We start from the raw sequence: 18,114 nt of genomic DNA, 5'->3' as shown, positions 1-18,114 counted from the left end.
TCTTATACAAATGCATCCTAGAACTCTCACCGATTAAAGGCCAAAATTCTTTAACACACCTTATGTTTCAGGTCACCAAAGATCTACACGGAGACTCAAAATCATGATGTCTTCATTCTTCACCCTGATTTTAATTTGGAAAAAAATGAAATATTTTTGAAATGCTGACGGAAAGGGTTACCCAAGCTTTCTTATGTCATCTTTGATTCCTCACTCCCTTTACTTAATAAAATTCTATATATTAAATCACCTTCACGCTGAATTGTTGGATATTCCTTTTTTGGTCTTGATCTCTTCTGGTTTGTGACATGTCGGTTCTTTGTTATATTCTCAATCGATCTCTCTCTATATATAGGATCATATCCCTCTTCAAACATCAGCACAACTCAAAGTTTCTGAACATTCCTTTTCTGTCTCACGCACACACAAAAGCACAAAGAAATGGGGATAGTGAGTGAACACAAGAGAAGGTATGCATTGTTGCTAGCAGCAAGAGACTCAGAGTATGTGAAGAAGGTGTATGGAGGGTATTTTAATGTATTTGTCGCAGCTTTTGGTGAAGAAGAAGTAGAAGAGAGGTGGGATTCGTATAGGGTAGTTGATGGGGAATTCCCTGACATGAATGAGCTTCAAGACTACGATGGGTTTGTCGTGAGTGGAAGTCCTTATGATGCTTATGGTGATGACAATTGGATTCTTGAGCTTTGCGTTCTTTTGCAAACCCTAGATTCCATGCAAAAGAAAGTCCTTGGCATTTGCTTTGGCCATCAGGTATCTTTTTTGTAACTTGGCTCACTTGTGATATAAATCCATCCTGGATATTGTCGTCTTTAATATATAATATTCAAGATGGAGATTCGACAGTTGTATAGGTTTGGTGGGTTTCATCTTCTTTATATATATTCAAAATAAGATAAGACTAACATTTTTATATTTATTTTGCCACAAATTCAAGTTTCTATCATAAGCTAGCATAGCATCTTATAAAGATGTCTAGGATGGATATTATTCCGAATGAATAATGCGACATTCCTAGGCCACTACTATTTTTGCATCAGAATTCAAAATTTTCCTAAATGGATGTTTTATCTTCCGTAGAATATTGTGTACAAAAAAGTCAATGTTAGCACTTGATTACGTAAGGGGTTCCTTTTTTGTTTCTATTTCAAATCAAGTAATGAGAAAAAAAAAAAAATAAATAAAAGGAAAATCATGGATCCATGTACATGTATATGAAACAGACGATTGACCCTTGCCTAACTTGTTTATTTTTTGGTGTTAAATAGGTTCTGTGTAGAGCATTAGGGGGAAGAGTAGGGAAATCACAAAGTGGGTGGGACATAGGGCTTAGGAAAGTGGAGATTATACAAAATTTCTCACCTTGCAGCTTTCTTGAAAGCTTGACTGAGATTCCCCCAGCCCTCTCCATCATCGAGTGTCACCAAGATGAGGTATCTCTTTAATTCTTTCAATATTTTTCTTTTTATGTTTATTCTTTTTGTCCATATATTAAGCACACATGTCACCGATGTTGTGATAAGATATTACGGCATTATACATGAACGTGGACAGGTGTTGGAGGTGCCAATGGGAGCAGAAGTCATAGCATTCTCAGACAAAACAGGAGTCGAGATGTTCACAATTGGAGACCACATTCTTGGGATTCAAGGCCACCCGGAGTACTCCAAAGACATTCTAAATAACCTCATAGACCGCCTTCTCAATCAAGATGCCATTGAGGTACCAATCACATGCTTATTCATCAGCTTAACAAGAAAATCAGAAACCCCGAACTTGCTCGTATTCTTCTCCAACTCTATCATCATTCTCTATATATATTAACAAAACTCAATTATGATTGGACATATCAGATTGGACTTGCAGAAGATGTAAGGTCAAAGTTGGAAATTGCGGAGCCAGATAGAAAGCGTTGGCAAGAAATATGCAAAGCATTTCTTAAGGGTTCCGAGAATCAGCGTCAAAAGTACGTATTAAACACTGAAGAAGTGATGTTTTCTTGATGATGAAAAGTTCAAGAAAATTGTACATATTATTTCAACTCTCCCCCGTTTTCTTGTGTTTTCGCATTACAAAGAGTGGCCTAAAATGGACATGATCAAGTCCATCTACGATCTGTATGATAATATGAATTACATACAAAAATATTTCTCACTTGCTACTTGTATTAAGCATGTGTGACTCATTATCGGTCTCTTTTAGGTTGCTATATATTTTGTAAAAAGAAACTAAATTGGGTAGGACTTTTGCGCGTCATCAGTTAACAAGGATTTTTTATTTATTTATTTTTTATTATTATTTTTTTTTATAACAATTGACATAAGTTAATTCTATGTGTACAATGCAATAACTTGTGGTTAATTTATAATAATCTAATTAATAAAATACATTTCTTAACAAAGTTATTAGATAATTTCATGAAAAAATCTTTATAAATTTTATTACCATTTGGCAAAAAACTATGTCCATTTGGCGAAAAATAATTTTGTAAACTGCACTTAATGAATTCATTATAAAGAATTCCCAGAAAATTTGATAAAATTATGATGCCATTTGGGCGAAAAGTAATTTCATTTCATGCGTAATAGTAAAAGTGATTAGTAGTTTAAAAGTTGGTCAAATGTTTATCAAAGACAATCTATACTTATTTACTTATAGTCAATTTTCTTAAAAATAATATAATTTCAACCAATAAAATAATTAAATAATATAAACAGATTGTTTATATAATAAAATAGAATGTTTTTTTTAGCTTACTTACTGTTTACTGTTTATTAGACTTTTTTATTTTGTGTTATTTTAATATGAGTTCTTTGAGACTTTGAGTCTTTTAAAGCATCTCCAATAAATATTTTTTAATGGTTAACTTTTTTTCAATGTTTTTCAATTAAAACTCTAACATTCTAATTAGAGCATTATGGGGTTGCACGTGTCGGTTCTAATAGTGATGAAAGTGGATCCAAATCTGGAACGGATGGACTCGGACCCGAAAAACTCGGAATCGGTTAATAGGATTTTGTAGAACCGAAAATCGGACCGGTATATAGGAACCGGTTTTGGTTCGGTTGCGGATACGGTACCGGGTAGAGTGGGTCTAGAACCGGAAAACCCGAAAATATCAAAGTGGTTAGGTTAGAACCGGATAAAGTGGGTTTAGAACTAGAAAACCCAGAAAAATCAGAATTTTTTTGATAATTACTTACTATTTAGTGGGTTGAACTTTAAAAATTTTCATATTGATATCCTGACTTTGGAGGACAGTAACTCATTGAATATGAAACCAAACTTGACAAAATTATAGTTTAAAATCATGTACAAACTCAAAACTATAATCTGGAAAAAACTGAATATCAATCCGACTTTAAACGAATGAGATATGCATATATTAACATTTTCATAGAATACAAAGTACAAAAACATAAGCTGAAAAGTTGAAAATTTTCAGTTTTGATATCCCGACTTAAGGGACTATAAATCATCGAATATTAAACCAAAAATGAAAAAATTATAGCCTAAACTCATGTACAAACTGCAAACTACTAGTTGGAAAAACCACATGTCAATCGACTTCAAACAAAATAGATATGCATGTTTTGAAACTCTCACAGAATACAAAAAAACTAAAGAACTAAAAACTTTCAGCTTTGATATCTCTACTTTTGGGGACTGTAAGTCTATGAATATAAGACTAAAAATGGCGAATTTATAGTCGAAAATCATATACAAACTCTAAACTACACTTTGGAAAAAACGCATGTCAATCTAATTTGAAACGAATGAGGTATGCATATTTTAAACGTTTCATAAAAACCGGTTCTGGCCCTAAAAGTGGTTCCGGTTCCTAACACCGTTTAGACACGGTTTACCCGGACCCGATGGATCCAAACCCGGAAAAACCAATTTTTAAACCCAGAACCGGAACCGGTTCTATATATTCCGGTTCTAACGGTTTCGGTTCCAGTTCCGGTCCGGTTTTTCGGTTCTAAATCTCATCCCTAGCTTCTAATGGCTTAAAGTGGCACTCTAATTGCGTTTACTAAATCTACGTTATCGTTATTGAGTCGCCCCTGTTATTTTATAAAAATATTACATTTTCAAAAAATAAAACATATTACTTGACATTAATATTCAAATCTATAAAAAATATAACAATACAAATATTTGAAAAAAAATAGGTTTAAGACGATATTTTATATATTCAGTTTTGTCTTACGTTACAAAAAATCAACGTTCCTTATTTGGTAAATTTTGACACTACCACAAACAAAAGAATTAAATTCATATTAAACATTGCTAGAATATACATAAACATCAATTTTCACAAAAGTCATTGTAAGGAGATATAATAAAATAAAAACAAATTTTTATTTATTTATAAAAATACGGAAAAAACTTTTCCTTACAATGCAATTACAAGTAAAAACTATGTTCCTAAATATTTCTAAGCAATCTATCATAACTCTTAAGCAGCAGCTCAAGAATCTGATCACCGAACCATGTGATCGAAATTCATTTCTTCACGATCAGACTCAGTCTACTCTTCTTTTGAGCTTCCTTTGATTCTACAAAACATCAAGATGTAATTGCATTACATCATGTATTAAGAATACCCAAATAGAAACTTAATAGAGTTAGACAGTAGACTTACCTAAAGCAGAGTAATTTTTTTTTTACTTTACCATCTTTGCTATCTTTCAAGTAAATATGGCAGCTTCGCAACCAATGCTCATTCTCTTGACAATAGAAACATATGGACTATTTGGGAATGGTACACATGACTATCTTAGACAGCCTTTCTCTTTACCATTTTGTCAACCGGGTTGACTATGGTCAATCCCTTTCCATTTGGAAGAGAAAGCTTTTCTAGACTTCCAATGTTGCCATTGTCAATGTCCATGGAAGCTTGGGAAATAGATCTTCCAATCAAATTTGCTTTTTCCAGTGCACCAAATCATTGCTGATTCAACAAAAACAAACAAATTGGTAAGATCAATGAGGGTCATGTCGTGGTCAACCATATCGTAGTCCTTAAAGAACCCGCTATATGACTTAGGAAGTGATTAACGAACCCAATAAACAGCCAGCTTCCTTAAGACTTCGACACCCAACTCTCCCAGTTTGTCAATACGTAACTTCATCTCCAAGACGTGAGCACACCCAGACTTTCCTTCCTGCCAATAGGGTTTTGAGTGACCTAGAACTTGTGGGTTAGGAAGAATTATTGGAGGAGGTGGAGGAAGTGAAATTCCACTACATCACGAAGAAGGGATTAATCTTTCACCTTTGATCGCCTTGTGGAAAATAATCTTTATAAAGAAAGTTTGTTTCAAGAGATTTGGGAAGATCATAGTTGTCTGAACTAGACACCTACAATGGGAGAAATTCAATTTAATTCCTGAATATAACACCCAAAATGAAATATTAAGGCTACAACCTAACACAATATTTTACAATTCGGAAGAGGGATGTTGTAATTCGAATGCAAAATATTTGAAGGTAGGTAAATGACGATTTACCAATTTCCCCCTTGAAAACGAAATTAATAATTAAGTTTTAGATGGATTGAAATTCCTAGATCCTTTGAGATTCATTGCACTTTTCAATGACATGTTTAAATCTCAGTTGTGCACATCAAGTTTGTGACTGGAATGTCGTGGATCACAAAGAAGGTGTGAATAACCATGCAAATTAGCTTGGTACACCCAATGTTACAACCACCTAATCAATGTGCCGGTAAACCACACACGCTCCATTGATCTATGATTAATATCAAGCTACCTTTTGCGACACACTGTTAGTCCAGATTAGTGTGTCGGTTAACCACATGCGCTCCACTAACGACTTAACAAGGTGCAAAGTGCAATTTCATGGGTTAGCACCAAATTCACATTTTTCCTAAGTAACTAGGATTGGGAATTTATAAGTGTTTAGTTACTTTATATTTATCATTATACTTTTAATGAAGGGAGAATTAGAGTCCTATCCTACCCGTTCGGCTAATGACCCTCCACCAGTCAAGGAAGCGGTGGGTGAGAGTGCACACCCTTTAAATTGCCATTATATAGCCAGTAACCTTATACCCCCTTATAGACCGACTTTGTGAATGATTCTTACTAATGGTAAGACTGAATTTGTTTTTATACATATTTATAAATATTAAACCTATAATTTTATAATAGGATAAGGGTAGAATTTTAAACTTTTAAATTCTAGGGTTTGGAATTAAATGTGTCAAAAGAAGACTTTATGTTTACAAATTCCAAAACTTGAGGGCAAGTTTTGAACTATTCAAAAACCTTTGGAATCCATAACATATAAGTTTAATATAGGCTTTAATGAAAAAACTCTTGGAAATCCATAACTTAAAGACAAGTTATGGAGTTCATAAAAACTTTTATGAAAAAACTCTTGAAGACCATAACCTATAAGTTTAATGAAGTATTTTAAAAGAAAAACTTTTTATTTTCCATAACTTGAGGATAAGTTTTGGAGTACATTAAAGGCCATAAAGATCATCAAATAAACTCACAAGCATGTCTAATAATGTCCATGATCTAGATTAAACTCATATGAACAAGATAATTCATATCAAACAAATTTCATGTAATTAGCATAATCATATAAACTTATACAAAACATGAAACTCGACAATTATCTTATAAATTGGATAAGCATGATCATTACCACATCAAAAACAAGTTTATAAATTCAAAAACAGCTTAGGGTAACGATCCTAGTCCAATTCTAGCCAAAAACATCGAAAATCTGCATTCTGGAGCACCAACTGGTCGAGTGCAAGAACAAAATCGGCGAGTTGATCAGAATTGTGCTTGGACTTGGCGAGTCCACTGTCCAAAACAGCAGAAAATCGATTTTTCAAGCTTAAACAACAAGTAGCATCAAGTATAATTGAAAACAACCCTAGGCTCTGATACCGCTAATGGGTTTTGAGCATTCTAACACTCCTATGGTGTACATGCAACCCTATATGCTTTGGATCTATGTTTTCTCTATTATACATGCACACATTCAATATTTTAAAGCATCATCCTAACTAGCATACAAAGAAGAATAAGAAACATGAAATACAAGTTAGATGACATACCTATTGATGTAGTTGGAAGCCTTGAACCTTTAAGAGCTTAGCACCAATAGTATGAATGCCTCAAAAGGAGTCAAAACACATCTAGGACAAAGTATAACTTGAGAGTGGAAGTCGTATAATCAAAATCGGCTATGGCTCTCCAAGAACACATGCATCGGGCGATTTCATGAGATATGGGTTTATTATATAGTGTGGCAACATTTGGGTTACACCATGTCAACCCTAAAGAACTATGGATCATAAGCCCATGGGTCACCACATGGGTTTAGCCCAACATAAAGAACTATGGATCATAAGCCCATATTACAAGAATGAATGATTTACATAATCAATCCCCATATATTTAATTAGTCTCTTCTAATCACAAAATTAATTCCAAATTAATTCTTGATCAATACTAATTAAATAATATGATTTCATATTAATATATTAGAAATTATAATATATTAATAAATCATAAATAACCTCTTCTCAAAAGTTCATCCTATCAAATTTTCCTGATGATATGCAACCCAAATGGACCATGCTACTCTCGGGTCAAGTATATACCAATTATAGTTATGGACTTAGACACTAATCCAACAGTTTATTCCAAGACTAGGGAGCAACATGAAGAGCACCTTCGAGATCTGTTGGGGTTTTGAGGGGGGAAAGGTTGTATGCCAAGTTCTCAAAGTGTACTTTTTAGTTATGGGAGGTCCGGTTATTAGGACACCTCATTAACAAGAATGGGATTTTGGTTGACTCATCCAAGATTGAGGCTATTATGCAGTGGGAGGTTCCGAAGTCTCCTTTGGAGATCAGGAGTTTTCTGGGATTAGCAGGGTATTATCGGAAATTTGTTTAGGATTTCTCCAAGGTTGATGTACCCCTCACTTGTTTGACGAGGAAGGGCGTGGATTTTCATTGGGGACCTGAGCAGCAGGCTGCATTCGAGACACTGAGATAGAAGTTATATAAGGCCCCCGTATTAACTCTCCCTGAGAGTGTTGAGGATTTTGTCGTGTATTATGATGCATCCATTACCAAGTTGGAGGCAATATTGATGTAGTTAGAGAGAGAGAGAGAGAGAGAGAGAGAGAGTGTGTGTGTGTGTGTGTGTGTGTATGTGTGTGTATGTGTATGTTTTCGTTTTTGTGTGATTGCATATGCTTCCAGGCAGTTGAAGCCGCATAAGGTTCGGTATCCAACACATGATCTGGAGTTCGGGAGGTGGTATTTGCCCTCAATATTTGGTGATATTATCTGTATGGGGGTCTGGTGTACCATGTACATGGATCACAAGAGTTTGAGATATTTAATGAATCAACCAAATATGAACATGAGATAGCGTAGGTGGCTTGACGCAGTCAAGGATTATGACCACAAGATTCTGTACCACCCGGGAAAGCAAATGTGGTCGCTGATTCTTTGAGCCGCAAGTCAGCTAGTTCTTCTGTTGAGACCCTATGTATCAAGATTTTGATTGATTCGCCACTTCTGGATTTGATTTGGGAGGCTTAGGCCGAGGGAGTCAAGAAGGAAAATTGGAAACAGGAGAGAATCTGGGGCGAGACTGACATGTTTTCTACTGACAGTTGTTGATTGTTGACCCTGTGTGGTCACGTTTGGGAACCAAATTTTGGCGGGATCAAGCGGACTGTATTGGAGGAGGCACAAAAGTCATGATTTTCAATACACTATGGAGCCACCAAAATGTATCGGTAGTTGAGACTTAGCTATTGGTGTCCATGCATGAAGTGGGAGATAGCCTGGTATGTTGAGGGGTGCTTGACATGTCGGATAATCAAGGTCAAGCACCAAAGGCCACATGGCAAGCTTCAACCTTTGGAAGTTCCCATGTCGAAATGAGAACAGATCACCATGGATTTCATCACCTAGTTACCTCGAACGGCTAAGGAATTTGATGCGATATGGCTTATACTGGATTGTCTGACCAATAGTGCCCACTTTCTAGCTATCCGGGAGAGCTGTTCATCCGAGAAATTGGCCGATCTCTATGTGCACGATATCGTCGCTCGGCATGGTATTCCAGTTTCTATTGTATCGGATCGAGATATTCAGTTCACTTCTCAATTTCGACAAAGGTTTCATGAGTAGTTGGGTACGAGAATGCATTTTAGCACAACTTATCATCCATAGAATAATGAGCAGAGTGAACGGACCATTCAGACACTTGACGATATGTTGAGAGATTGTTTCATAGATTTCGATGGGAGTTGGGATGCCTACCTTCCCCTAGCTGAGTTTTCATACAACAACAACTATCACTCCAGTATTGGTGCACCGTCGTTTGAACTTCTCTATGGGAGGAAGTTTCGTACCCCAGTCTGTTGTGGAGAGGTCGGTCACAGGGTCATGGGAAAGTTTGAGGTAGTTCTTCAGATATTAGAGCTTATTCATCAGCTCAGTTAGAGGTTAGTAGACATCTTAGAGCCGGCAGAAAAGTTATGCTGACATACATCGATTCATGTTGGAATATCAGGTCGGTGATATGGTTTTACTGAAGGAATCACCTTGTAAAGGTGTAATCCGCTTCAGGAAGAGGTGAAAGCCGTGGCACTGATATATTTGGCCATTCTGAGTATTAGTTAGGGTAGGCAAGGTAGCCTCTCGGCTACATCTTCCTAAGGAGCTCAATCAGATTTCCAACACCTTCCATGTTTCCCAGCTTTAGAAATGTGTGGCTGATGATTCAACATTGATTCTCATTAATGATATTCTGGTTGATGAGCGCATGAATTATGTTGAGAGATCGATGGTGATTCTAGATCAGAAGACAAAGTCCTTGTGCAATAAGGTAGTACATTAGATCATGGTCCAGTGGCAGCATCGGAAAGGTTCCGAGTGGACTTAGGAACCCAAGGTTAAGATGGGAGATCACTACCCTGAGTTATTCACAATGCCGGACTTTGAGGATGAAGTCTGATTTAAGTGGGGGAGAATTGTAGCATCTGGATCCCGAGTTAATTCAAATTTTAAAATTCTAAGTATTTATGGTTGCCATAACGTGAGGTAAAGCGCCACAACGTGGTGTTTCAAGAAAGATCATGATCTCATTTAAGGTCTCCATGGCGTGGCAGCCTATGGACATGATGTGGCAGCTGTTTAATGAGAAACCCTAATATTCGAGGTTTACACCCTATTTAAGGGAATGTGGTGACTAGGGTTGCTCACCCTCAGCCTCTACCACACACTCTCAGCCTCCAAGAAAATCCTTACCTACATTCTTGCTCTCTAAGCTTTTTGTGTTGATTTTTGGGGATTAGAAGAAGAAGAATGTGACTTCTACACTTGGATCTAGCAAGCAACTTTACCCATCATCTTATTGTGCATCTTCTGGACTCTTGTAAGTGTTGGATTAGTGTCTAAGTCCATAACTATTTTGGTATGTACTTGACCCGATGGTGCATGGTCCTTTTGGGTTGCCTTCACCAAAGCAACTTGATAGGATGAATTATGGAGAGAAAGGATTAAAGATGATTTATTAATATATTATGGGAATGATATATTAAAAGAGAAATCATATTGTTTAATTAATATTAGTCAAGAATTAATTGGTAATTAGTTTTGTGACTAAAAAAGATTAATTAAACTTAAGGGACTGGAATTGTAATTATAAGATAATTGCAATTTGGGCCATGGATTGCCTTATATTATAAGGTGGACGAATTCTATGGGGGAAGCCCATATGAAATCGTCCAAGGCCTTAAGGAAAAGGCTCCATGGGTTGCTTAGGGCTTAAGCATCCAAATTAGGGTTTCCTTGTTAGATAACCCTAATTGCCTCACTATATATAGATCCCTTAAGGACCAAAAACGTGGCTAAGCTTCTTGCTAGGGTTTCACACGTTTTTGGGTAGCCTCCATCCTCTCTCATCTTCATCCTCTTGCTTATGGTGTTTGTGAACCATTAGAGGAGTGACACTTGTGACTCTAAGCCTTCCTAAGTCAATACAAGGAGATTTGGGATTGTTATTGCTACATAACAATCAAGGTAACATTATAAACTTATTCTCATGTTAATATGATTATTTGAATGCTAGAATTAGGGTTTATAGTCTTGGATAACTTACATGTACAATAGAGAAACCTAGATCCAAGCATTAGGGATTGTATGAGCACATAGGATGTTCTTATGACCAAAACCCATCAGTGGTATCAGAGCCTAGACTGGTTTCAATTGTATTGATGCATTACATGTTCAAAAAATTCGATTTTTGATGTTCTGGAGGCTGGACTCGCCGAGTCCATAGCTGAACTCGCCGAGTCCATGTAGACTCGACGAGTCCAAGATTGACTCGACGAGTCAACTCGTCAGATGGGGATATCTTCGCGATTTCTTGCTGTTTTTGCTTATGGATAGTTACCTTATCATATTAGATCAATATAAATCCGATTTTATGATATATTTGACTATATTCTTGATCTAATTGAAGATATTTATCAATTAATAAGATAATTGTTTCCTTATGTGATAATTGATTAATTATTTTGACTAAATGGATAAATTGTTTTGCAAGAAATCATTAAATAAATCAAATATAGATAATTATGTGATTAATTGTTAATTTAGATTATTTGTTATTTGATCCTTATGTTATGAAATGTTTCATATTTTCCCCTTTAGGTTTTATAGTTTAAATTTGAACCCAAAAGTTTTGTTTTTTTGAAATTTAAATAGTTAAAACCCTAATGTTTTGAAAAAAGTTTTCAAAACTTGCCCTCAAGTTTTGGAATTTAAATTTTGATTAATAGTTTAATTTGATGTATATTTAAATTCTAAACCCTAATGTTTTGAAATGTTTCAAAACTTGCCCTCAAGTTTTGGAATTTAAAAGTTGATTAAAAGTTTAATTTAGGAATGTTAAATTCTAAAAACCCTAGTATTGTTTTGAAAATATTCAAATCACACCCTTATGGTTTTATTAATTAATTAAGGTGTATAATTAAAAGAGGTTTAATAAATCCATAAAAGTTTAGGTTTACAATTTAATTGAATTAAAAGTATAATTGTTAAATTAGACCACCTAGTATTTTGAAAGTATAAAATACACCCTATACTATATATAATATTAAAAGTCTAACATTATATATATATATATATATATATATATATATATATATATATATATATATATATATATATATGTATGTATGAGTAAAAGTCAGTCTTACCGTTAGTAGGCCTCATTCACGAAACTAGTCTATAAGGGGTGTTTAGAGAAATTGCCTATAAAATGGCGATTGAATGGGTATCCACTCTTACCCACCGCACTCTTGACTAGTGGAGGGTCGTTAGCCGAACGGGTAGGATAGGACAAAACCTTTCATTATAAGTATAATAAAGCACAAAAGTAACTAAATGTTTTACAAATTCCCAATCTTAGTTACTTAGGCAAAAGTGAATTGATGCAATTCCATGAAATTACACTTTGTGCCCTTGCGAAGACGTTAGTGGAGCGTGTGTGGTTTACCGGCACACTAAATGGTTCTAAGCAATGGTAGCAAAGGGTGACTCAATGTTTGTCATAGTTCGGTGGAGTGTGTGTGGTTTACCGGCACATCGAATAGGTGACTGTAACATGTGAGGGCACCATGTAAGTTTTCATGGTTATTCACACCCGCTTTGTGATCCTCGGCATCCCAGTCACAAACTAGAGGGGCATATCGAGATTTAAACATGCCATTGAAAGTTCAATGAATCTCAAAGGATCTAGGAGTTTCCATAGATTTAAAACTTAAATTTCTTTTTTTTTTGTTTTTCATGGTGGAAATTAGTGAATCGTCATTCACTTACCTTCAAATGTTCTGCAATTTGGGTTACGGCATCCCTCTCCCGTTTTGAAGAATATTGTGTTGGGTCCTAGCCTTAGTATTTCATTTGGGTGATTTACTAAGGACTCAATCTATCAACTAACTTGAATTCATTTTTCTCCCGTTTTGTAGATGTCAAAGTTCGACAACTATGGTCTTCCCAAATCCCGTGGAACAAGCATTCCACATGAAGATGATATTCCACAATTCGATCGAGGAACAAGAAATCATGCTTCACTTCCTCCTCCTCCTCCTATTATTCTCCCTAACCCACAAGTTCGAAGGCTTGAAAAGTTCAAGCTCACTCAAGCCCTTTTGGCAAGTAAACATAAAGAAGGAAAATTTGTGTGTGCACACGTCCTAGGGATGAAGTCACACATTGATAGGTTAAGAATGTTAGGATCCGTTGTCTGTGAGGAAATAGCTGTTGATTGGGTTCTTCAATCACTTCCCAACTCATATAGTGAGTTCGTAAGAGAGTATTATATGATGAACTACGACTTGAACCTTATAGATCTCACCTATATGCTTATTGTTGCTGAATCAGTAATGGCTTGGCGCAATAGAAAAGCAAAGTTGATTGGTGAATCTGTAACGCCCGTAGATCCGGGCTAGTCAATTTAGAGGCAATAGGGGTCAAAAATGACTTTTCGACAAAAGATTATTTAGAATAAGTAATCTTAACCAAGTTGTGGAATATGTCACAAGGTTTCCGTACATATAAAGAACGCCGAAATCCGAGTTATAACGAAGAAGTTATGGCCCGTCGAAGTTTTACGGCAAAACCGGCACGGCACCGGGAAGCGTAAATAGTGAATTTATGATAGAGCGAGATTTAGCCTTAGAAATCTAAATGAAAGTTGTAGAATATGTTAAACTAAGAGCGTCGATAAAAAAAACGCCCAAATCTGACTTCATATGAGGAAGTTATGATTTTTCTAAGATTCGGCTTAGCAGTGCACAGCCCGAAACTCGAATTTTAGTTCGAGCGGTTTTTGGATTACGCAACCTAAATGAGAGTTGAAGATCTCATTAATAGGAACTCAACGGTAAAAAGATGGACGAAAACGGAGTTCGTATGAAGGAGTTACGAATTCTTCGCGGTCATTTAACAGTCTAAACGCCTCCTACTGTTAAATTTGAGATCGGTCAAGAATTAGCCGATGAAGTCTAAATGAAAGTTGTAGATCTTGTTTTTACCTACATGTGGAAAAAAAGAACGTCGAAAACGGAGCTTGTATGCGAAAGTTACGGGGTTTAGAAGTCGGCAGGGTGCTGCTGCAAAAGGGGTGACGTGGCTGAATATGGGCCAAGGCTTTCTCCCCAAGGAAAGCCATCAGATGATGACACGTGGCACTAACTCGGCGAGTCAGTGAATCGACTCGGTGAGTCCGTCAGGATTTCACCCTATAAATAGAGGTGTCGGGTTCCATTCATTCTCACACCTTCAAACCCTTCTTTCTCTCTCTAAACTCTCTCTCTAAGCCTCCCTAACCCCCCAAAGCCTAGGGTAACTCCCTAGCACGAGGCAGAAGCCCCGGAGCGCCCGACGGCTCCGAGAAAAGAGCCTTTCGGCTCGGGAACGCTGCTCCAGCGAAGCCCGGTTTTCGAGAAAACCCGCTGTAAGTGAGCTACGCCTAACCCATCTTTAGTATAGCTTATGTTTTAATATAGTAACATTATTAGGAACTTATAATGAGTATTTGGGCTATTATTATGAGTTATATTGAGTATTATTTAATGCTTATATAATAATAATAATAGTCAGACTATTAGTTTGTCGCGGTTATCGTTGGACTAAACCCTAGTGGTATTCATACTAGGTTTTATCGATGGAAATTGTTTTGAGAGTATCGAAGCGCTGTTCGAGTGTTGAGTCACCACCTACTCAAGTGAGTGCATAGTCCCTTTCATCTTACACATAGATATGAAGTATTTTATATAAACTACGTGCTATGTGTGCATATTATCTGAATACTTGCTGTCTATGCTGGATGAACGTTTTATACATGTTTTAAAGAATTTAAACTGTATACGTATTTTATATATACGAATATGTTGGGTATGAGATGGGTAGATGAATGATGAGAGATAGAAGATGATGTGCGTATACATTGGCAGCTATAGACTTAGTGCCTATGGGACAAACACCGGTAGCTATGGACTTAGTACCTGTTAGACGTTGGTAGCTATGGATTTAGTACCTGTTGGGAATTGGTTGCTATGGACTTAGTACCTATTAGTTAGACGCTGGTAGCTAAGGATTTAGTACCTGTAGGAATTGGTAGCTATGGACTTAGTACCTGTTGAACATTGGTAGCTATGGACTTAGTACCTATTAGATAAAGACTGGTAGCTATGGATTTAGTACCCGATGAATAGACTATAGCAGCTATGGAATTAGTGCTTTATGAACGAACATTGGCAGCTATGGATTTAGTGCCAGTCCTATAACCCTGGAAGTAAGGGAATTCGGAATAAACGAATGCAGGATAGACGACTCTTAGGTTAAATCCTTAAGAGTAAAGAAGATAACGGGGATGGGTAATTGGGTTAATTGTTTGATGATTGAACATAACAATTATATTATTGTGGGTTGAAAACCCTATGTACTCACCAGGTTTCCCAACCTGACCCACTCAGTTTATGTATATCACAGGCGACGAAGTGAAGTGACATTACACTGAGAGATTTAAAGAGATGTAGATCACTAGTGTAAATCATTGTAAGTTCTGTTTATGCTTATGTTTCGGTATTAACGATGACATCCCAACCGTTTTAAAATGAAATAAATACGTTTCCTCGAAAATGTTTTAATAACGTATTTACCATGTTTTTCTGGGAACAAATTCTGCAACCTTTTTATAAAATGAAGTACTCTGATTTTCATAAAGCATAAACAAAATCGGTCTTTTCTGGCCGTGATTTTGGGGATGTCACAGTATCTGCCTTCAAGACCTCTATGGATATAGACAATGGCAATGAAAGACATGCAATGATCGAAAAGTTTGATCATAAGAGAAAGGCGATGTCTGAAGTAGTTCCATGTTCTGTTCCAAAAGAGTCGATTTGCTTTTATTGCCAAGAGAAGGGGCATTGGAGACGAAGCTGCCCTATATACCTAAGAGATCTAAGAGATGGGAGAGTCGAAACGTATGGCTCTAATATAGGTAAAATCCATTAACTAACTCTTTTAAGCTTCTATTCTAGATTCTTAATACATAATGTGATAAGATTACAATTGATGTTTTGTAGGATCGAAGAAAAGAAAGCTTAAGGGAAGAAGTGAGCAAAATCTAACCGTGAAAGAATGGATTTCGATCGCATTTCTCGAAGATTAGATTCTTGAGCTACTACTTAGAGTTAGAATTAGATTGCTAAGAAAGATGTATTAGCATAGTTTTTCAATGAATTGCCTTGTAAGGACAAAATTTTTCCGCAATAAAATAAATTTTGATTTTTATTATTTATTTATCCTTGCAATGACGTATATGAAAAATTGATGTTTGAATGTTTCTATTAGCAATGATGGAGTTGATTCTTAATAATGTTGTTTATGGAAATGTCAAGAATTTACCAAATAGGGAGAGTTTCTCATCGCCCAAGTTTCAATTGGACAGAAACTTGGAATCATGCAACGTGGATGCACGATGAACGAGAAATTTTGTATTTGGAAATTAGACTAATTCATTGACAAAGTGTCAAGTGAAGGACTAGGAGATCGAGTACATAAAGTTGCATATTGATCAAGTCCACCATAAGAGTAACAAAGATATTCGTCATGATTTACTAAAGGCTTAGTAAATATGATTATACTTATAAGATTAAGTGTAATTCTGAATTGATTGAAAAAGTTTAAATCAATAGTAGAATGAATAACAAGAATCAAGTAGGCAGAGAGATAAAAGTTTCTCCATTCTAAGAAGAAGGGAGAGTACCTTTTATGCTTTATGATAGGTCTTAATGATTAAGAACCATATCTCAATTGATCCTCTAAGTGAGTCTTGGTACAATTGTATGTCCAAGAAGAGGAATCAAAGATTGAAGAAATGGTCAAATCAAGAAGTCGATCATACTTCGTTCCAAAAAAAGTCTTAGAGTTAAGATTGTGACAATGAGTGACAAGTATTAAGAAGGTTTATAACATTCATCAAATGTAGAAAGTTGTGATGTCTTGGACAAGACAAAGACCAACTAGGACCAAAATTATGAAGTGTTTTGTTTTGATAAAAGCTACACTAACTCTTGAATATTTGTTTGTCAAGAAATGCTTTGACAAGAGAATCGTATATGTCAAGGAGTTAGTGGGAATCTTAATAGTCTTGAAAAGTTTCAAGAACAAATCAAATAAACCTTATCGATCATCACTAGCACACGAGTTGAGGTTTACAACCTATCGTGAAGACATTATTTTGTTTCTATGCCAATCCAATCGAGTTAATTATGCATGTGAGTCCTATGAGTTCTCATTTGAATGCATAAAAGGCAAGGACCTTGATCAATGGGAAGTACATTGATAGGAAAAAGTGAGCTGCTTAACTACTTGGAAGATGTGGTGGGCAGTTGTGCTACCATAAGGCAAGAAATCAAGATTAAGAAAGTTCGATCCATATGAGTGTGAATTCGTCGTAAACTTTGGTTTTGACAAATTCACATGGATAGGAACAAATACACCGTTTAAATCTAAGTGTCATAAGATTTCCTCCTTCATGAAAATGATTGTGAGGAAATGCTTTCACTAAGAAAGATTTTAAGAAGACAGTGATTATAAAATTGCATTCTCGAATTCGATTATGGTTACGGTATCCCTTTCCATAATTTGAATTGTGAGGTTTGACAATTAGTCTTAATTGTATAGACACACATATGAACTATCGAAGGCAAAGGTGTATAAGTTCAAATAGCCTTGATAAAAGATTATCAAAGCACTAAGTATTAGAAACATGAACTTAAGAAATTCAATAAGTATTGTCTTTCTGGAAGTTGAGATGTTTATGAATACATGTCGAAGCTAGTGGGAGCATAAGTGTTATGTTTTACAATAATCATCATGATAGTGGGAGCATAAATGTTATGACTGTATGATTATTAAGGCACGTATTGCAAAGTTGGCAATATTAATTATCGAAAACAAGAGTTAAACCTTGCAAAGTAGTAAGGGTTATAAAGTTGTTT

At 35.8% G+C, this 18,114-nt stretch overlaps 1 protein-coding gene across 1 annotated transcript; it reads left to right on the top strand.

Annotated features, from left to right (window-relative positions):
• Nucleotides 1-393: 393 nt before the first annotated feature.
• Nucleotides 394-2,271, top strand: LOC145069012 (gamma-glutamyl peptidase 3-like). The gene is made up of 4 exons (XM_079015982.1): nt 394-771; nt 1,287-1,451; nt 1,573-1,740; nt 1,872-2,271. The coding sequence occupies exons 1-4, from the start codon at nt 442-444 to the stop codon at nt 2,019-2,021; spliced, it is 813 nt and encodes a 270-aa protein (XP_078872108.1). The 5' UTR covers nt 394-441; the 3' UTR covers nt 2,022-2,271.
• Nucleotides 2,272-18,114: the final 15,843 nt, after the last annotated feature.

Source organism: Lactuca serriola, chromosome 8 (assembly GCF_051521515.1).
Source record: "Lactuca serriola cultivar US96UC23 chromosome 8, Lser_US96UC23_V15, whole genome shotgun sequence".
Taxonomy (NCBI): domain Eukaryota; kingdom Viridiplantae; phylum Streptophyta; class Magnoliopsida; order Asterales; family Asteraceae; genus Lactuca; species Lactuca serriola.
This window is presented reverse-complemented; position numbering and strand designations above follow the sequence as displayed.

Coding starts and splice junctions, on each gene's coding strand:
- LOC145069012 (XM_079015982.1), top strand. CDS start 442: ATGGGGATAGTGAGTGAACACAAGAGAAGGTATGCATTGTTGCTAGCA. Junction 772..1,286: donor GCATTTGCTTTGGCCATCAG/GTATCTTTTTTG, acceptor GGTGTTAAATAG/GTTCTGTGTAGAGCATTAGG. Junction 1,452..1,572: donor TCGAGTGTCACCAAGATGAG/GTATCTCTTTAA, acceptor GAACGTGGACAG/GTGTTGGAGGTGCCAATGGG.